Source organism: Rutilus rutilus, assembly GCF_951802725.1.
Source record: "Rutilus rutilus genome assembly, chromosome: 22".
NCBI lineage: Eukaryota > Metazoa > Chordata > Actinopteri > Cypriniformes > Leuciscidae > Rutilus > Rutilus rutilus.
In genome coordinates this window covers 11,162,052-11,183,248 of record NC_140227.1, presented here as the reverse complement: position 1 = coordinate 11,183,248, position 21,197 = coordinate 11,162,052, and the positions used below count along the sequence as shown (strand labels likewise).

General features: G+C 40.1%; 1 protein-coding gene across 1 annotated transcript in view; it reads right to left on the bottom strand.

Annotated features, from left to right (window-relative positions):
- The window catches only part of LOC311282152 (adenosine receptor A1), a 60,575-nt gene extending 49,959 nt beyond the window's left edge, over nucleotides 1–10,616 (bottom strand). Inside the window, exons 1-2 of the mRNA XM_084395776.1 lie at nucleotides 10,350–10,616; nucleotides 9,887–10,238 (exon numbers count right to left, since the gene is read on the bottom strand). Of these exons, the coding sequence (XP_084251902.1) occupies nucleotides 9,887–10,215 (329 nt within the window). The 5' untranslated portion in view covers nucleotides 10,216–10,238; nucleotides 10,350–10,616. The remainder of the gene's footprint in view (nucleotides 1–9,886; nucleotides 10,239–10,349) is intronic.
- Nucleotides 10,617–21,197: the final 10,581 nt, after the last annotated feature.

The following is a 21,197-nucleotide window of genomic DNA, read 5'->3' as shown; positions in this document are numbered from 1 at the left end:
GAGCCCTCCTGCGCGCCTTCCTCACTGCCAAAGTGTCCTTTTATCAGCCACCTTCCTCCTCCATGTCCCAATCACCATCCTGTATCCTCCCCTCTCACACCTGCCACGAGTTTTCCTCGTCAAGCCTCGCCCGCCGCCATGACACTCACGCGGGAAACCGGAACCGTCCCGGTGTCACCGCGGAAGCACTCCCCGGGGGAAACACGTTCTCAAAAAGAAGGTTCCCGCCTTCGTCACCCCGTGACACTAGTCTATAACCTACTGAGACCCAGAAAAATTTTTTGTTGTATTTAGTATTTTTTTTCCATGTCATTGCATTGTTTAGAGCATGCAAATGAAAAAAAAAAAATCTTTGACAAAATATGTTTTATTTATATGTTATACTATGTCCTCTGTAGTGGACACCAGAGGCCTGTTGCATGAAGCTAGTTGAACAAACTCTGAGTTTCAGAGTAGGTGTAGAGTTGACAAATCCATATAAATCCAACCTGGTTTAAATCAGGTTCAGCGGGTTCACATAGCTCGGTATAAATGTTCTCTGTCTACTCAGGTTTAATCCAGAGTTTGCAATTAACTCTGAAGCACGTGCACCTGAAAGTGTGACACATGCGGCAAACAGCCAATCACACAGAACATGGATAGCGTCAGTTTGATTCACTTCTCGCAAGAGAGCCGACATAATTCACTTCTCTGTTGAAGATTAAGAAATAATTATGAAAAAAATTTATGAAATTAAATGCATTTACAAGCCAGGAATAAACACTGCTGCAGTGAAAGTTTGAGAAAGCAACTGAAAGAAAATATCTGACTATATCGATGCAAGTGAATCAAACAAATAGGCCTTATAATTTATATAGTTTCACAAAGAGCTAAACCGAACAACACTAAGCTTAATCTGTTTAAAAGTTTAAACTGTATATTAAAGCTTGCATGTGTATATATATTTATTTAAAAGCAAAGTTTTATATTAATTGTAGATTAATAAAATAATTATATGAATATTATATGATTTATTTTTAATTACAATTCATATAATATAAATATAATAAATAATTAGCAGCAAAAGATGGGCACTTTCACTCTAAACTGCTTTGGAGCAAGAGATACAGAGGGAGTGGCTTTATTGCATCAGATACCACTTACAGCAGATACTCACAGCTGATTGGTCCAGTTTTGACCCAGAATAACCCAGAATAAAACTTCATGAGCCTGAAAATGTTTGCTCAAACTAATCTCAAACTTACTTGGGTAGCTACTGAAACTGGCTTCATGCAACAGGCCACAGGACTCGTATAAAATGACATCTATAGGCAAAAACAATGGGATTTGTTTTCATTCACCAATTCATTTTTAGGTTTCAGGATTTCTTTAACCAAACTTTGTATAAAGATGATTCTCAACTATGTTATGAAAGAATGGTAACGGAATGAATTGATATACCATTTTACTTAATGCAATATGTAGGTAAAAGGGCCACAAATGGGTAGTCCCATTCAATACAATGTATCTATACACTGTATATCATTTGCATTTTAATGTGTTCTTGGGGCAACATATGATGTTTTATTAACAAAGTTCGGGAGGAGCACGTTCATATAATTAACCTAATTAACACAGGAAGAGCACATTCAGTTAATCAATTCAATTAACGAGATAAGAGAGGTATAGCAGACTTACCTCGGTTCTATGAGAGTTTTCCAGCATCCCCCCCCCCCCCCCCCATCTCCTCATTTCTAACTGGGTTCGGGCCAAATTCCGAGCTAGGTGCCCTCCCCTCGGACAGCATGCCAAATACGCATTACCTTTACTCTATTTAATTATATGTAATTGTGAACTCTTGAAGTAATGGAAAAAGAAGTGTAATAGTGTAAGTAATAATTGGCAACATTTTCATAATAATATCTAATATTTCATAGGAATATTGATATATCATTTCTTACCCTATATTCACTTGTTGTGTATCCCAAAATGCCTGACAAACATGCTTTAAGTCTTGGAGTCCTCTAAAGAGGTTATGTTTGAAATCAATGCCGTTTTTAAATTTGATCACCAAATTAATGTCAGTCATTTTTAAAGACCAAGGAGAAGTTGTTGTCATAGTGAAACCTCCAAACATGTGGTATCGCTGAAAAGCCCTGAATGTGCTCTTTACAGGAATAGTGTCAGAGAAATTCACTAAAATATAATGTCCACTACATTGGACAAAAGTCCATTCCTGGGTGTCAGGAGGATAAAACACTGAGAGGAAATAGGAAGCTTATGTAAAGAATGTACCATGAAAATAAGAATAGGCCTATTTCTGAGGCAGTACAAACCCAACAAGAGAAGTACCTTCAAAATCACTTTTGGAACATTAAGTGCTGTTTATCTGGAGCAAATATCTGAAATTCCTTTGATTAATAGCATGGAAATCAAAATTTAAAAGCGATGATCCACTACACAAACTATATTGGGAAGGATTATGTTTTGATTTAGTTACAATCCCTTCTTTGTGAAGAGCGGAAGGTCTTTTTCAGACAACACAATTGAGGCAAGTGAAGCATGCCAACAACTAAGCTGGCAAATTGGCACTAGTTGCTTGTTTGACTGTGCACTTGTCTAGTGTAATTACCCTCACAAAAACTCAGACTTGAATGTAATAATCCTATTTAATCATTAAAATAAAGGAAGAGGATGTAATTTCAGCTGTTCTACTTGGACATCAGAAGAAATGCTGCATAATGGTTGTTGTACCTAATTGTTTTGACTCATAATGTTTAAACTCAGTAACTCTAACTTCAAATTAAATGGAAGGAGGCAATGTCAGGACAGGAAATTAAAAACTCTGAGATTCGTGGTTTGAAGGTGACTTTGAAAGTGGATTCCATAACACAGCAATAAAATCAGGCACTGCAGTGCAAGGCAAACACACCCAGGTCAAACATCATCCCATGGTCTGAAAGTTTATCAGTTCCAGCAAAGATACTACAACTCTATACAACTCTCTTTTAATTTTTTTTACATTTTCATGTGATGTTCAAAACATCAACCAAATGCATGTCTTGATGCCTGAGCCTCAACCAAATGCATTTCAATGTCTTTGACATTTGTATATATGCCAAATAAATAAACTTGAACAATTATGTCTACATATTAATCAGAGTAATATGCTTGTTTGTTTTCTGTTTTGAGAAAAACAAGAACACACATGACATCATTGTTTCAACACACATGACTTTCTTTCTTCCATGGAATACAAAAGAGACATTTTGAAGAATGTATTTTCCATGTGATGGCAATGAATTGTGACTGAAAATGTCAGGCCTAAAAGATTATACCAAAAAGCATCATAAAAGTGGTAATTACAACTTGAATGCTATATTTAAAAGTTTTCTGAGGTCATAAGTTTTTCCACATAGGCCTACTCACCACAACTTCTCATTGGTGTGTTCATAAGAGTTTATGAGTGAAACAATTTGTGGTTTATTAACAAAAGATTTGCTAAATTTGGCAGACTGTTTTCCATGATAGATATATGTCCTAGATTGGCAGTTTTATGCTTTTATATTCAATTGACGGTTTATATAAAAAAAGTACTTTACTTTAGTATCATTTGGAATAGATTTTTATGCAATTTGGGATCTTTTTTATAGATTTCAGACAGTTTGTGTTTACTCTTTGTACAATATGAGAAAAATGCAACAAAAAAAAAATTAGAGCATGTAATTTCAGTTTAGTAATAATGCATGTATTAGTAGTGTATTTATTATTGCCTATTTATTTATTTAAAACTATTTTAATCTATTTTACCAGATGCCACTGCCAAGCAAAAAAAATTCTAACCCTGCAGCAAGAGCGGAGTACCTTGATAGGAGAAGAGTGAAATATTATTACAGTTTAAAATATCTGTTTTCTATGTGAATATATAGTAAACTGTAATTTATTCCTATGATCAAAGCTGAATTTTCAGCATCATTATTCCAGTCTTCAGTGTCACATGATCCTTCAGAAATAATTCTAATATGTAACCCTAGACCACAAAACCACTCAATGGGTCAATGTCACATGGGTAAATATTTTGAAATTGAGATTTATACATCATATGAAAGCTGAATAAATAAGCTTTCCATTGATGTATGATTTGTTAAGATAGAACAATATTTGGCTGATACAACTGAAAATCTAGAATCTGAGGGTGCTACAAAATCGAAACATTGAGAAAATCGCCTTTAAAGGTGTCCATTTATGTTTGCAATATTGCTATATTCACTCACAAAAATAAATGTTTAGAAATTTATGGTAGGACATTTACAAAATATAAAACATGATCTTTATTTATTATCCTAATGATTTTTTGGAATAAAAGAAAAATCGATAATTTTGACCCATACAATGTATTGTTGGCTATTGCCACAAATACCCCGTGCGACTTGTGACTGGTTTTGTGATCCAGGGTCACTAATGATTTGCTGCTCAAGAAACATTTCTGATTATTATCAATGTTCATATTTTTTTTGGAAACTGTGATACATTTTTCATACATGTCAGGATTATTTGATGAATATAAAGTTCAAAAGAACAGCATTTATTTGAAATAGAATCTTTCGTAACATTATAGCCTGCTCCTGAATGTGACACTGAATGTGTCCTTGATTAATAAAGTATTAATTACTTTTAAAAAACTATTGACCCCAAATGTTACCTGTATACAATACTTTTATGAAATAATTTATATCTATAACATTATTATTTGTTAGAAAGAAATTCTAAGTCAAGTTAAATTAAATGGTGCACTTGTGTTTGTGAAGTGATTTTTTTTTATGAAAGTGAGTTTATAAAATGTTTATGTTCAGGACAATTCTGTGAAATTTGTATAAAATCTGGTTTAAATAAAAAAAATGTGTATAAAATGTATTGGTCATTGATCTCTTTAAATAGATTTTTAACTATATAAGGTTTTCGTGTCATTTGGAGCGACCACTTATCATGTGGTGCGACCAATAAAAGCTATCACTGTATTAAATTTAAAATAAAATATCTTATTTCTGTGGCTGAAATATGAATCACTGATACAGTATGCTTTAGTAAATTATATTTTTTAAACATTTCTATCAGTTTTACGCGATTTACAGGAAAAATAAGTCTGTTAACTGCATTTTAGAAGGCGACTGAAATTGCAGAACAAAAATATGAGATCATTATATACAAAAACTCAAAAGAAATTCAAATACTCTGTTTTTAAACACTTTAATTACTGAGAACATGTAAAAAAAATACATTTATGTTAAGGAAATTAATTAATTTTAAGATAAATCACGGTCGCCCCACATGACATTTTTTAAGCCTATGGACAATTCATCTAGATGAAAAAAAACACTAAAATCACTTAATTAAAAAAATGTATTTGAATTTTTATGTACACAACATTCTTAATGATTGAACAATTGCAATATATATTGTTAATTTTCGTATTTTAAAATTGGCCTGTTGAAAATCCTTATACGTCATTGACCCGTATAGAGAGTATAACCCCTGGAGAATAGGCGGCCAGCAATAGGCGGCCAGCAATGCGGGCCAGCACCAGTGCACAAGCACGTGATGGGGAAAATCTCATATAGAGAATCTCATCCCTTAGTGCAGCTCACCAGAAAAGCTAGTAGTACACGAAGTAGTCTGCGCATGAACGACTGGGCAGAACATACATATCACTTAAACTGATAACAGTTTGCCCTGCAAGGCGGGAACTTCCAGGTTATAAAATCTCACGAATGTAGAGGGGGAGGCCCAGCCTGCCGCCATACAAATGTCGTGAATAGAAATCCCGCTGGACCAAGCCCACGACGAGGCCATGTCTCTAGTGGAATGAGCTCTGATGCCCATGGGGCACTGCAGGTGTTTGGACGCATAAGCTGCTGCAATAGCGTCCACTATCCATCTGGACAGGCTCTGTTTCGAGGCGGCGAGACCCCTGGTGCGTCCACCAAACGAAACAAAGAGCTGCTCAGAACGCCTAAAGGCGGCGGAGCGTGTGATGTAAACTCTCAGCGCCCTGACGGGGCATAAGAGGTTATCACTGTCCTCGCTATCGGATGCTGGCAGAGCCGACAGGGAGATGATCTGTGCCCTAAAGGGAGTGCCAATCGCTTTGGGGACGTAACCGTGTCTCGGTTTGATGATGACTTTGGAGTCATTTGGTCCGAACTCGAGACATGCGGGGCTAACAGACAGTGCGTGTAGATCCCCCACGCGTTTTACTGACGACAGAGCTGTCAGAAAACCGGTTTTGAGCGAAAGGTATTTCAGATCCACGGATTCTAACGGTTCAAAGGGAAACGCTTTCAGGGCCTCCAGGACCAGAGAAAGATCCCAAATAGGAACCGAGGGGGGCCGCGGTGGGTTCATCCTCCTGGCTCCTCTAAGGAAGCGGATGATGTAGCATGCAGAGACCAGCGCTCTGGATGGGGATGCCAGATTGATCCACCGGCTTGAGAGAGAAGATCTTTCCTCACCGGGATCGGCCATGGGGCTGAGTGCGACAGCCTCACTAGCTCTGGGTACCAGATTTGGTTCTTCCATCGCGGGGCTATGAGGAGCACTGAGTGGCGCGTTTCCCTGATCCTCTTGATTACCTGTAGTAACAGCGAGATCGGAGGGAAAGCATACAGCGGGCGGCTGGGCCAGGTTTGGGCCAGTGCGTCCTCGCTCTTTGAGAAAAACTTCGGGCAGTGGGCGTTGTCTTTTGACGCAAAAAGGTCGACTTCCGCCCTGCCGAACAGGCGCCATAGTAGCTGGACTGTCTGGGGGTGCAGGGACCATTCTCCCGGGGGAATGTTGTCTCTGGACAGTCTGTCTGGGCCGACATTCAGATGGCCCGGCATGTGCGCAGCTCTCAGCGAGCGCAACGAGTGATGAGCCCACACGAGAAGGCGCTCTGTCAGTTTGCAGAGATTCCTGGATCTGACACCGCCCTGTCGGTTCACGTAGGACACCACGGACCGAGCGGACTAGCACATGGTGGTCCCGTATATGTGGGAGGAAGCGCTTGAGCACGTTCTCGACCGCTATCATCTCCAAACAGTTTATGTGGAGGCATTTCTCCTGGTCTGACCACAGGCCAAAGACCGGTTTGCCCTCGAAAAGAGCGCCCCAACCTAAGTTGGATGCGTCCGTCGAGATAACTTTTCGGTGCCAGACAGCTCCCATTGTCACTCCCCACTGGTACCAGTCGGCCGATAACCAGGGTCATAGTGCTGAAACGCAGCTCTGAGTCACTCTGATTCGTATGCCGCCGGACGCCCAGGCTCGGTGAGGCACTCGAGCGTTCAACCAGCGTTGTAGCGGGCGCATACACAGTAGACCCAGCTGAAGCACTGCTGCAGCTGATGCCATACAACCCAGCATCCTCTGAAATGTTTTTAGAGGTGCGGCGCTGCCCAACTGGAAAGACGCGGCCAGGCGTCGGATACGGCGCGTGCGCTGTGTCGACAGCCGGGCCGTCATTGCCACAGAGTCCAGTTCCAAACCCAGAAAAGAGGTTGACTGACTAGGCAGTAATGAGCTCTTGGTCCAGTTGACCATGAGACCCAGGCTTTCCAGGTGGCTGAGAAGCACTGTTCTGTGAGAGATAAGTTCCTCCTCTGACTGTGCTAGAATAAGCCAATTGTCCAAATAGTTCAAAATCCGCATGCCCTGACCTCTCAGGGGAGCGAGAGCTGTGTCCATGCACTTCGTGAATGTACGGGGTGCTAAAGACAGGCCGAACGGCAGGACGGTGTACTGATATACCCGACCGTCGAAGGCGAATCTGAAAGTAAGCGTCTTTCAGATCGAGGGAAATAAACCAGTCCCTCGGGCGAATCTGTGCGAGGATCTGTCTGGTTGTGAGCATTTTGAACGGTCTTTTCATAAGAGCTTTGTTCAAATATCTCAGCTCTAAAATCGGTCTGAGAGCTCCGTCCTTCTTGAGCACGAGGAAATAACGTCTGTAAAAGTCTGACTCGCTCAGAGAAGGGGGTACCGGTTCTATAGCCCCTTTGCACAGAAGTGTCGCTATTTCTGCACGAAGTAGGTGTGCTACTTCCCCATTCACTCTCGTCTCGGCTCGCGCATGAAAGCTGCGAAGACGGAGGTCGAGCTGGACGCTGGGCGGAGCTTTGCGCAGCCTGGTCGCAAGGATGGCGTGCGGCTGAGCTCGAGCGTCGAGGCAGGAAAAGGTTCATAGCCTGCGTGGTTTTCTGTACCTCCGAGAAGCGGTCCACGATCCCGTTAACCGCTGGGCTGAAGAGGCCGGTGGCGGAGAGCGGGGCATTGAGGAAAACAGCACGCTCGGACTCCCTCATGTCGGCGAGCGTCAACCAGAGGTGCCTCTCTGTGACGGTCAGCGAGGACATGCACCTGTCCAAGAGCCCGATCCGTGATAGAAGCAGGATCCGAGCCTCTCTCGTCCAGATCACGGAGGAGATCGGCTTGGAGGATCTGTAGTACTGCCAGCTTCGTTGAAAGCTTCAAGTCGAGCCCGCAGGGTCGACATTGAAAGCTCTTCGCACTCAGGGCAGCCGCCCGTAGAGAGTGCGGTGGCGGCGTGCTCGCGGCCCAGGCAGAGAGCGCAGATGAGGTGGCGGTCTCCGTTGCTGAGCGGGGCTCGGCACGAGCCGCAGGAAAAGCGAGGCATTTTGATAAAAATGCCTCATGCACTTTTAGAGAGAGAGAAAGTGTGTGTCGCAGCGGCGAACACACACAGCAGAAAAGGATATGTCGCCGGATGGCGTAGCAGGCACGGATGGCTGAAGGCGGCGAAGGCGGCCGGCTTCCTCAGGCGCTTCCTAAGCTTGCTGGTCGCTGAATTCAACGGCGGCGGCTCTCAAGATCCAGCGATGCGAAAAGCTTCGCTGAAGACATGAAAATCAGAATTTCAGCCTGTGAGCCCCTCTTTTATACACGCTAGCCACACCCATTTTAGCGGGCTCATTGGGCGTGACGTCACGCAGGGCTCACTGGTAGGCTGCTGCATTTGCCGCAGGACAGCCAATGAGCATGCTTATACAGCCTGCTATGGTCTGCTGGCTGCCGCACTGCATTGACAATAAATACAAAATTAAGGATAATTTTTTGGCTTCAGATCTCGAGAAAAGACAACTTTACCCGTAGCGTAAGCAACTTACGCAATACGAGAGAGCCTCTCGTAAGAGAACCCAGGGTTTTCAGCGGGTTTTCTGAAGGTAAATGTACGATTTTTTTTTAAGACAAGATAAAGAACATTTAAGTAAAACAACTGAAGAAAAAACAACATGTCAGCATGTTCTCTAAATGTAATGTCTAGGGGAAAACGCAATGAGTTGTATTTGCAACACTTCAGAGTTTGAAAATACAACTTCCAACAGATATCTTTTTACAAAGAAGTAGCTTTAATATGAGATGCTCTCCTTCACTAGAATGTGGAAATATCTTTTACTGTACCCTCTGATCGCACTGCAAAAAAGTGATGTTCTTTCTGTAGTCTTCCAATGAAAATGACGTGAGTTTATGATACCAACAAATATAACAAATATCTGCCAATAGGGCTCAGAAAAAGAAAAAGAAAAGAAAAGGAAATTTTCATAACTCATTGACAGATATGTATTTTTGATTTAAGGATGTTTAGATATTTATTTTGTATTGTAAAACTGAACAAAAATGCAGAGGAATATATTCACATTTTTGCAATGCAACTAATTAAATTGCAATAATTAATGCCATGACTTAATAAATTAAGATGTTCTGCTCTGATATTAAGACCTTTTTAAGACCTTAAGTTGAGTATGGGCGAAGTAAGACTTTTTAAGACCCACAAAACCCCTTAAAAATAAAACATAACTGCAAATGTGAAATAATTTCCCGTGAAATTAATAAGCAACCAAAATCTTATTACCTCATTGGTATCTTGACCCTCAGATAGCGGTCAATAGCAATAGCCAGGAGAGCAAGGATTGAACTTTGCGTTAGTACCAGTACAGTACATGCAACGAGCAGGCAGCTGTAAAAATGAGTCTTCAGTCCGATGCTTATGGTTATAGCCAGGGGAATGACAAGCGCCCCGATCGCAATGTCCGCTAGAGCCAGGCTGACGATGAAGTAAATAGTCGTGTCTCGTAGAGATCGGTTGATTCTCACAGCCCAGACCACCATCACATTCCCAATGAAAGAGGAAAGGGCAATGAACACCTCCATCCCAATGTACAGACCCAGGACATCAGGCATCCTTGCTATGAATACAAGTGCTTCTGTTGAAGAGGATAAAAGATTCCCCAGATTTTTTTTAATGAAAAGACTCCCGGTAAATCAAACGATCATAAGCGGACGTTTTTATGACTACATGTCGTTGGCAAAATTACATTGCACAGGATGAAAACAGACGTTGTGTTTCCTCTCCGAAATGCGTCCGCGGCATCTTGATCACCAACATGTCCGGGTGTGTAGTCCAGTTCCACAGTGAAACAGCATGAGTCACTTCAGACCCTCCAAGAGCACATTCCCCTCGCATTACATTCAGTCACACTTCAGAAGCGATCTACGCGTGACAAGTCAAATGAGGCAGCTTCCATATGACTTAAAATTAAGCAGATAAATATGCATGCCGATGTCGAAAAGTCCTGTGAGGTCTGACGGTCACCTTAACTTTGAAACTGTGTAATATTCGTAAATTGGCTCCACAGAAGGGCTCCTCCTGCACGCGAACGATACAAGTTTGACCAATCAGATACACTGGGGGCGCAGAAGACTTGGGCAACACCACAAGATTAACTTAATCAGTTGCAGAGCAGACCATCACTCAAGTTGTTATTCACATCTTTTATATTTTAATTAAGTTGCTTCTCAGATTGTCCTAAATAGGATGCTAGATGCTAAATGTATACCGAGATAGCAAGCAATAAAACAATGTTGAGTCAATGTTGGTCCAGTGTTAAATGCATTGAATTAATACAGTGATGTTGGTTCAATATCACTTTTGCACCCACAATTAATGTTGAAACAATGGTGAGATCACAAAAAATAATCAATGATAATGTCATTGAATCAAGGTTACGAAGTGATGTTGGTTCAATGTCACTTTTGCACCTGCAATTAATGTTGAAACAATAGTAAAATTTCAACAAAAAATCAATGGTAATGCCATTGAATCAATATTACACTATGACTGATTATATCACTGCTGATGAATTCACATTGAAATTAACAAAAACAATCAAAGGTAATGTTGTTGAATCAACGTTACACTATGATGTTGATTATATATTTTACTGCTGTTGATCAACATTGAAATAAACAAAAATAATCATTGGTCGTATTGTTCGATCAATGTTACAAAATGATATTGATTCTAAATCACTTTTGTTGAAACATTGAAAAAACAACTAAAATGTAGTCAACATAAAACAATGTTGCCATCTGATATCAAAATAATGTTGAAACAACAAATTCCTGACCATTTCAAAGTTTGGGGATAACCTTTTAAAATATAAATAACACCTTTCCAGCAATTCAGCTCTCCATGCCATCCACAATCTGTCAGTGGATCTCCAGCTTCCTGACGGACCGGCAGCAGCTAGTGAGACTGGGGAAACTCACATCCAGGACCCTCACCATCAGCACTGGCGCCCCCCAAGGGTGCGTTCTCTCCCCACTGCTCTTCTCCCTGTACACTAATGACTGCACTTCTAAAGACCCCTCTGTCAAGCTCCTGAAATTTGCAGACGACACCACTGTCATCGGTCTCATCCAAAATGGTGACGAGTCTGCTTACAGACTGGGGGTTGAACAGCTGGCTGTCTGGTGCAGCTATAACAACCTTGAGCTGAACACACTCAAAACAGTGGAGATGATCGTGGACTTCAGGAGAAAACCCCCAGCACTCCCTCCTCTCACCATCATGAACAGCACTGTGGAAGCAGTGGAGTCATTCAGGTTCCTGGGCTCTACCATCTCCCAGGACCTGAAGTGGGCAAATCACATTGACTCCATTGTGAAAAAGGCCCAGCAGAGACTGTACTTCCTTCGCCAGCTGAAGAAGTTCAATCTGCCACAGGAGCTGCTGATCCAGTTCTACTCAGCCGTCATTGAGTCTGTCTTAAGCACTTCCATCACTGTCTGGTTTGGTTCAGCTACCAAATCGGACATCAGGAGACTACAACGGACAGTCCGGACTGCAGAGAGGATTATTGGTGCCCCCCTGCCAACCCTCCAGGACCTGTACTCTTCCAGAGTGAGGAAGAGAGCAGGTAAAATCATCACAGACTCCACTCACCCTGGACACCCCCTGTTTGAACTGTTACCGTCAGGACGGCGACACAGATCACTGGCCACAAGAACTTCCAGGCACAGGAACAGTTTCTTTCCACAGGCCATTTCCCTTCTGAACACTTAACATGCCCCCCAAGGCATATGCCTGTAAGTGCAATACTCCCACTGTCTAGTGCAATAAACTCAGGTGATATTTATATCTATATTATTCATACTACTCAAATACTGTAAATATGTTTATAATCTGTAACATGCGCTAGACTCCCACTGTCTAGTGTAATATTCTCTAATTCAGGTGATATTTATATTATTCATACTACTCAAATACTGTAAATATGTTCATAATCTGTAAATGTTTATTCAGACTAAACCCAACTGTGACCCTACTTTTTTACTTTTATACTATTTTTATTTATTTTTTATATATTTTCATTCTTAGAATTTGTATTACTATGTTCTTGTTGTATTTGTATTTGTATATGTGCACTGGAAGCTTCAGTACCAAGAAAAATTCCTTGTGGGTGCAAGCACACTTGGCAATAAAGCTCTTTCTGATTCTGATTCTGATTCTGATTCTGAATTGAGTCAATTTATTTTATTAAACAGTTTAACACAATTAATGACAAAAATATTTAGTTTAAAAAAAAAAAAAAAAAAAAGACAACAACTGCTGAGACCCTGTGTCCTCATATGAGGACATTACATTTTTGCCTCTTGACACAATGATAGTCAAATTTGTAAATCTTAGACATGTTGGCCACATTTAGGGACACTGCCCACACCATCTTGTGGTGATATAACAACATTACACCAATGTCAGTGAGAAGAAAATGGCTGGAAAATCAGCAAAATATCAGCAAAACACTTCCCGAAAGAAAAATGACCCAGGTAAAAAATCTATTCAAATTATATGAATGAAACAAATGTATTTATGTACAATACTGTCTCCATCATCATATGGGGATTAAAATTTGACATATTTTAGTAATAGTAGCACTCCAGGACATCAGTAAATGTGAAGCACTCGTTTGAGGACATTGGGACTATATTACGTTATTTATTCTACCATGTGGTTAGCTAAACTTGGGAATTTTTAGACGGATCGCAATAGCATTGAAAAAACAACATTTGTCTGTGTGTGTATGTGTGTGTGTGTGTGTGTGTGTGTGTGTGTGTGTGTGTGTGTGTGTGTGTGTGTGTGTGTGTGTGTGTGTGTAAGCATGAATTATTGAGTTAACATGGAAAAACTGGTTTGCTTTAGTGCAGAAAACTGGTAAAAATCAAGAATTTCAAAATGAAAGTGAGCCAATAAGTGGCCTTCTACTGCTCCCTGCTGGCCATTACCAGTACTATTATAAAAATCAGATTTTGTCAAGTGTTTATCACTTCATTTGTACTGACACTTCACATAATTGCTAGTAAAATGGTAAATTATAGACCCACTGTCCTCGCATGAGGACATCATATGGTAAAACATAGACCCACTGTCCTCGCATGAGGACATCATTTTCTGCAAAAACTACTTCCAGTACAAAAACAAATTTTAGTTATTATACTTATTAGGTCCAACTTATCCCAAATAGCAAGAACAATTATAAAATGCACACCAGGCAAGCTCTCGGGTCTCAGGAGGTTAAAAATAAAATTAGTTTCATAAGTCCGATGTCCTTATAACTACAAGTGGTCCAACTGCCCAGGTTTTAAAAATCTAGCTTGCATCAGACTACTACCTGTTTTCCTTTGGGTTCTCTGAAATCAGTAAAAGAAAGCATGATATTACTTAAGAGCATGTCAATTCAATGTTTGGTAGCTATGAGTGAACCTGATGTTCAACAGAGAATTGAACATTATAAGAATGACTGGTCCCACTTTATATTAGATTTATTTAAATACTATACTTATGTGAAAAAGTAGTTATGTTTTGCTTTTACTGCTATTGAGGTGTGATATAAGGTTAGGGACAGGTTTGGTGGTATGGATAGGTTTAAGGCTTGGTTAAGGGGTCAACAGTACTATAAGGGAACACAGTTCAAACTGTTTATATTCACAAGAGAAATATTAAGAAAATAAATGAAGACAGTGTAATACCATTATCAGCAAGTTGAAGTAGAGTATATGCACTGTTAATGCAGCGTCAGATGTTTTTACTTTCACTTTCTATAGTGAATAATTGACTGGGGTTTGAGACTTCTTCCTCTGCATATCTCTAGAGCAAAGTTTGCTCATTGCTTGTGTGATATCCACTGGCTCGCCTTCATGGTTTAAAATTTAAATATTTCCAATATTGTGCAAAAATGTCCTTTATCAACAATTGCTCGCAAAATGATGGACAGAGATTTCGATTTTGAACACGTAATTTCCCGTGATAAAATCAAGTAAATGAATAAATAAACAAGTGCGCTAAATCACAAGACTTTTAAGATTTTTAAGACCTGGGTCAGAAAAGTTTGAAGGTCTGATGTGGTTGATGTGTCTTGGTGGTTTTAGCTTGGAAGCTCTAGGTGGAGATACTGTTTAAATTTTGGCTCAGAAGAAGTAGTTTAAATAGTAGATCAGTATGTTGGCTTTGTCAAGCCAACATAATGAAGAGCACGTAGATCGAACCAATATAAGGAAAAAATACCTAAACCTGTAAAAGATAGGACAGTGCCATCAAAAAACAAACAAACAAAAAAAACAATAGAAGGATGAAACTCAAGGCGAAGATAAGGAAGCATCCGATTCTACCTTTGAAATTTCTCAGTCCAATGAAACTACCAAGGCAAGGTTAAATCTTCAGTTGAGCAGAGCATTTCAGAACAGAGTTCAAAATCAGAGGTGAGTTGTCTTTTAATTCATCAAAAAAAGATGTTGAAAACTAAGTAGGCCCAAACGTTTTGAAGGTGTTGAATTACAGAAGTCTGTAAATGATAGTGAACATGGTACTGATGATTAGTGGTTTGCTTTTCAAGTATAGAATGAAGATGGCGAAGGGGACAAGATGGAGGAATGTGATAGTTGCTCAGATATTTCTGAAATTGAGTGCAGTCAGTCTATGAATGACGTTTATTCTGTGGAAGAATTAAATAATGTTTTCATTGCAATATCAAACTATCATCAAACTAAAGGGAAAAAGGTTGATGTTATCGAAATACTTCCCTGATGGTAACTCATTTGCTATAGTGAATTCTCAGAGGAGTATTTTTTACAATGTGATTTCAAAACAAAAAAGATTTAAGGGCCGTACACACCGGGTCGAATATCGGCGCGCGTTATTCGCCAGCGTTTTTCAACGCGTTTTTTTGTGTTCACACCCAAGCGATTTTCGCTGACGATGAGCCGAGTGACCATGCAAATTCATTCCCTGACATTAGATGGCGCTTAATGTAAAACAGAAATACCCCGCTGTCGCGTTTGTCTAGTTCTTTATGTTCTGACACCAACGAGACCAGGGCTGCGTTCAGCCCCGACAAAACGTTGCACAACGTTTTTTAAACAGAAACGGTGATGCGTTGAACACACTGTTCTGATAACGCAAGAGTTGCAACTATGGCAGCTGAGAAGGCCATTCTTTGTGTTCTTTGTTTAGAATTTTCGGAGCCTGATGAAGTCGGTATAAATATGTGTTTAATACTACAAAATATGCCCGATGTTACAGTTACTGCACTTGCCGCCCAGAACAAAAGAGAACATCCCAATCGAGTGAAGGGATCTGTGGAAACTGAAATGGAAGCACACATCTTACTTAATTCAGATTAAAACACATATATTTAGCCTCACATACTGACTTTATTTGTAGTTCATACTGTTTTAATACCCTGTATTTTCTTTCTCATTTTTAGGAAAAGCACTTAATTACCATTTTCTATACCAAATGTCATACACTTGCAATGAAGCTAAAAATATAAACAACTACATCATTATGTTGATATCCTATATTTTTACAATAAAACTTAAGACAAACATGTCTTCTAATATCCTCAGTTGTTGCATATCGAGCTGCCTCGAACACATTTGTAAATTACTTTCCTTGAACCCATTGTGCGAGTTCACTTTAATACCGCGTGCTTTATATACATGTTGCTGCTGATTGGACTGCAGTTCTGACACACCCACCAAACAAGAGAAAACAGGCTTGTTTGAGATGAGCAAAATCTGCGCAGAACCGATCACCGGTCATCACCGCGAGATGCATGCCGGTTAGAAATGTGTCCGACTGCGGTCCGCCTGGCTCTGATGTCATGCTGACATATGTCAAAACACTCTCGCGAGCGTAAGGCGCACGTGTCGGATTCTGCAGTCGAGCGCAGTTGCTCTCCACCGACTGCGCTGATCAAAAGCATGATGGGAAACGACTTACCTCCGTGAAGTTGGCACCCCATAAAACGAAATAATTTCCAAAACTATGCCATTCGTTTGTGCTGCGTTTGTGCTGATTTGTGCCGCAAAAACGAACGTTTGTGCTGGTTTGGTGTTTGAGATATTGAACATTATTTTTTGGGTTGTGTGACGTCACTCTCCACCCCATGTCCTTCAAATCGCTCCAAACCGGTGTCATTCGTTTGTGCTCGGTTTGTGCTGGTTTGTGCCGTCAAAACAAACACTGTATCTGTTTTCCTTTCGCAGATATAACAAATTTAATTCGGGAGCTGTGACGTCACTCTCCACCCCACCTCATCTGAATCGCACCAAACCGGTGTCGTTCGTTTGTGCTCGGTTTGTGCTGGTTTGTGCCGTTGAAACAAACACTGTATCTGTTTTCCTCTCGCAGATATAACAAATTTAATTCAGGAGCTGTGACGTCACTCTCCACCCCACCTCATCTGAATCGCACCAAACCGGTGTCGTTCGTTTGTGCTCGATTTGTGCTGGTTTGTGCCGTTGAAAGAAACACTGCAACTACGATCCCCTCTTAAACATAAAAAAATAAACTTTTTAAGTAGGCCTAGGCTACAGTTACATAACTGTCCACCCCATATGGTCCAAATCGTTGCAAAACTGTGCCGCTCGTTTGTGCTCGATTTGTGCCGGTTTGTGCCGTTACGATGAACATTGTATCTTTTTCCCCTCCTTAGAAATAACACATTGGATTCGGGACAGTGACGTCACTCTCCACCCCATGCCGTCCAAATCGCCAAAAACCGGTGCTTTTTGTTTGTGCTCGATTTGTGCTGTTTTGTGCCGTAGAAATAACCATCATAAATGATTTAATTCTTTAGACATCACAAAATCTTTGGAGGAGTAGTGACGTCACGCAAGCAAGCAAGCCGCGCTCTCCATCCATCTCATCTACAAACCTGTCCGGTTCGTTTGTGCTCGCACAGGGCAGCTGTCAGTTCTTTTCTTTAGATATGGGAATGTTTTATTTTAGATTTGTGCTATTGACATTTGGTCTTTATATAATCATCAATGCACTATGATATGTAATGTAGGCTACTATGATATGTAATGTACTTTCACTACTCTGGCTGTAAGCTACGTGTGACTGATGCTTAATTTTGTATTAAAATAAAATAAAATAACCAATAAAAAAAAAAATATATATATATATATATATATATATATATATATATAAATATAAAAATTGTGTGGTGTCTTAAGTTTTCTGAATACTTTTAACTGCTTACAGAGCCGGTTTGTGCTGTAAAAAGTTTCGTTTGTGCTGCTTCGGTTTTTTAGATATTAAAATAATATTTTTTGGTCATTCTGAGGTCCAAAATTCACCCAAAATAGTCTCGGTCGTTTGTACTTCGTTTGTGCTGGTTTGTGTCGGTACAAATTTACTTTGTGCTGCGTCGGGCTTTAAATATTAGACATTAAATTATTGTTGATGACGTCACCAGTCCCCCACATGCTCCAAATTTACCCAAAATAGTCTCATTCGTTTGTGCTGGTTTGTGCCGGTACAATTTTCGTTTGTGCTGCATTGGCCTTTAAAATATTAGACACTGAATGAAAGCGAATTATAGACGGTGACTTCAGCCCCACACCTGCATCTTCGTGAACGCGCCACAGAGAAATGCACTTCATACATAGGCAGAGAGCAGTCTGTTTTCTTTCGTTTTTAATTGTTCTGTTTAAAAGTAGACATGTCTGTGATGCAAGTAGGCGCTGAGTTTCGGTTCATTTATGAGACCAGCTGCAGTTCAGTCGCCGGCGCCTCCATGTCCTGATTATTGTCTGATATAGGCCTATTTACTTCTTATTTTGCCTATTATCCTGGCAATTGGTTGATGAAACATTGCTTAAAATTAAGATACAATTAATACAAAACGAATTTCACCTTAAAGAAAGGCTTTGTGCTTTCTGTTTGAGGTATCTGTGGAAGTTTTAAAGCAGTCTTTTAGTGCCGCATTCAGAGCGGTCACCGTAACGGAGAACTGTGCCGTCCATAACATTGTTTTTTTCCTATATGCAAACACGAAAAATAAAATAAAATCAATAATTTATGTTCTGCGGAGAGCCAACGCTTCTTCGTCCGGTGGGTATATTACTTTTGGTTTGTGCAGTGTACTTCATAGAATTACAAAAAAAAAATGTAATGCACATGCAAGTCTAGACTATTTCCCTCAATATAAAACGCATGACTGCTATTTTTCTAATGTCTGGACTCCTTTATTAAGGGAGTAGCCTATGCCTATGGATATATAAACAGACGTTTCAATTGGTATTAAGTGCATTTTCTGATAATTTATATTTCAAGTTTTGACTTGCAAATGTTACATTACGCTGGAATTGCCCAATTTTAAAGAATTTATCCTCAACTATTTTTGTGGTGTAAGTCTATGTATTTTATAATGTTAACTTCAAATAATAGTAACTTGAAGATGTGGTAGCACTGGATCTAGACGGGAAGGATAACTCTGGAGTTGGAAGGGGTATGGCTGGTGACGTCATCGACCAAACATTCAATGATTAATATTTTAAAACCCGATGCAGCACAAAATAAACTTTTTACAGCACAAACCAGCACAAACGATTGCGTCTATTTTGGGTGCATTTGGAGCGTGTGGGGCTGGTGACGTCATTGTCTAATATTTTAAAGGCCGATGCAGCACAAACGAAAATTGTACCGGCACAAACCAGCACAAACGAAAGAGATTATTTTGGGTAAATTTGGAGCATGTGAGGGACTGGTGACGTCATCAACAATAATTTAATGTCTAATATTTAAAGCCTGACGCAGCACAAAGTAGGCTAAATTTGTACCGGCACAAACCAGCACAAACGAAGTACAAACGAACGAGACTATTTTGGGTGAATTTTGGACCTCAGAATGACCAAAAAATATTATTTTAATATCTAAAAAACCGAAGCAGCACAAACGAAACTTTTTACAGCACAAACCGGCTCTGTAAGCAGTTAAAAGTATTCAGAAAACTTAAGACACCACACAATTTTTATATTTATATATATATATATATATATATTTTTTTTTATTGGTTATTTTATTTTATTTTATTTTATTTTAATACAAAATCAAGCATCAGTCACACGTAGCTTACAGCCAGAGTAGTGAAAGTACATTACATATCATAGTGCATTGATGATTATATAAAGACCAAATGTCAATAGCACAAATCTAAAATAAAACATTCCCATATCTAAAGAAAAGAACTGACAGCTGCCCTGTGCGAGCACAAACGAACCGGACAGGTTTGTAGATGAGATGGATGGAGAGCGCGGCTTGCTTGCTTGCGTGACGTCACTACTCCTCCAAAGATTTTGTGATGTCTAAAGAATTAAATCATTTATGATGGTTATTTCTACGGCACAAAACAGCACAAATCGAGCACAAACAAAAAGCACCGGTTTTTGGCGATTTGGACGGCATGGGGTGGAGAGTGACGTCACTGTCCCGAATCCAATGTGTTATTTCTAAGGAGGGGAAAAAGATACAATGTTCATCGTAACGGCACAAACCGGCACAAATCGAGCACAAACGAGCGGCACAGTTTTGCAACGATTTGGACCATATGGGGTGGACAGTTATGTAACTGTAGCCTAGGCCTCCTTAAAAAGTTTATTTTTTTATGTTTAAGAGGGGATCGTAGTTGCAGTGTTTCTTTCAACGGCACAAACCAGCACAAATCGAGCACAAACGAACGACACCGGTTTGGTGCGATTCAGATGAGGTGGGGTGGAGAGTGACGTCACAGCTCCTGAATTAAATTTGTTATATCTGCGAGAGGAAAACAGATACAGTGTTTGTTTCAACGGCACAAACCAGCACAAACCGAGCACAAACGAACGACACCGGTTTGGTGCGATTCAGATGAGGTGGGGTGGAGAGTGACGTCACAGCTCCCGAATTAAATTTGTTATATCTGCGAAAGGAAAACAGATACAGTGTTTGTTTTGACGGCACAAACCAGCACAAACCGAGCACAAACGAATGACACCGGTTTGGAGCGATTTGAAGGACATGGGGTGGAGAGTGACGTCACACAACCCAAAAAATAATGTTCAATATCTCAAACACCAAACCAGCACAAACGTTCGTTTTTGCGGCACAAATCAGCACAAACGCAGCACAAACGAATGGCATAGTTTTGGAAATTATTTCGTTTTATGGGGTGCCAACTTCACGGAGGTAAACGACTTGCTGACGACACAACCCTTTAAGGTACTACTCAACCATTTGGTAGACCACACTTTAAGTCACTATATTTCATTGAAAAATGCATCAAGCTTAACTCAACGTGAATGAGCCATCTCTATCGTTTGGTGTAGTTGTGCAATGCTAAAAAAATCCACTAGATGGCACTGTGTCTGTGAGCAGCATGCCTTTTCAGTGTTCCTTCAAACAGCACATGACATAGCGAAAATTTACTCATCCTTTGATGACGCATATCGCCGGGACTTTTAAAGGTAAGACTATTTTGTTGACATATTATCGTTTCAGAGGACTTGTTAAACAGAATTATGTAACTTAATTAAACAAAAATAAGTCTTATAAGGGT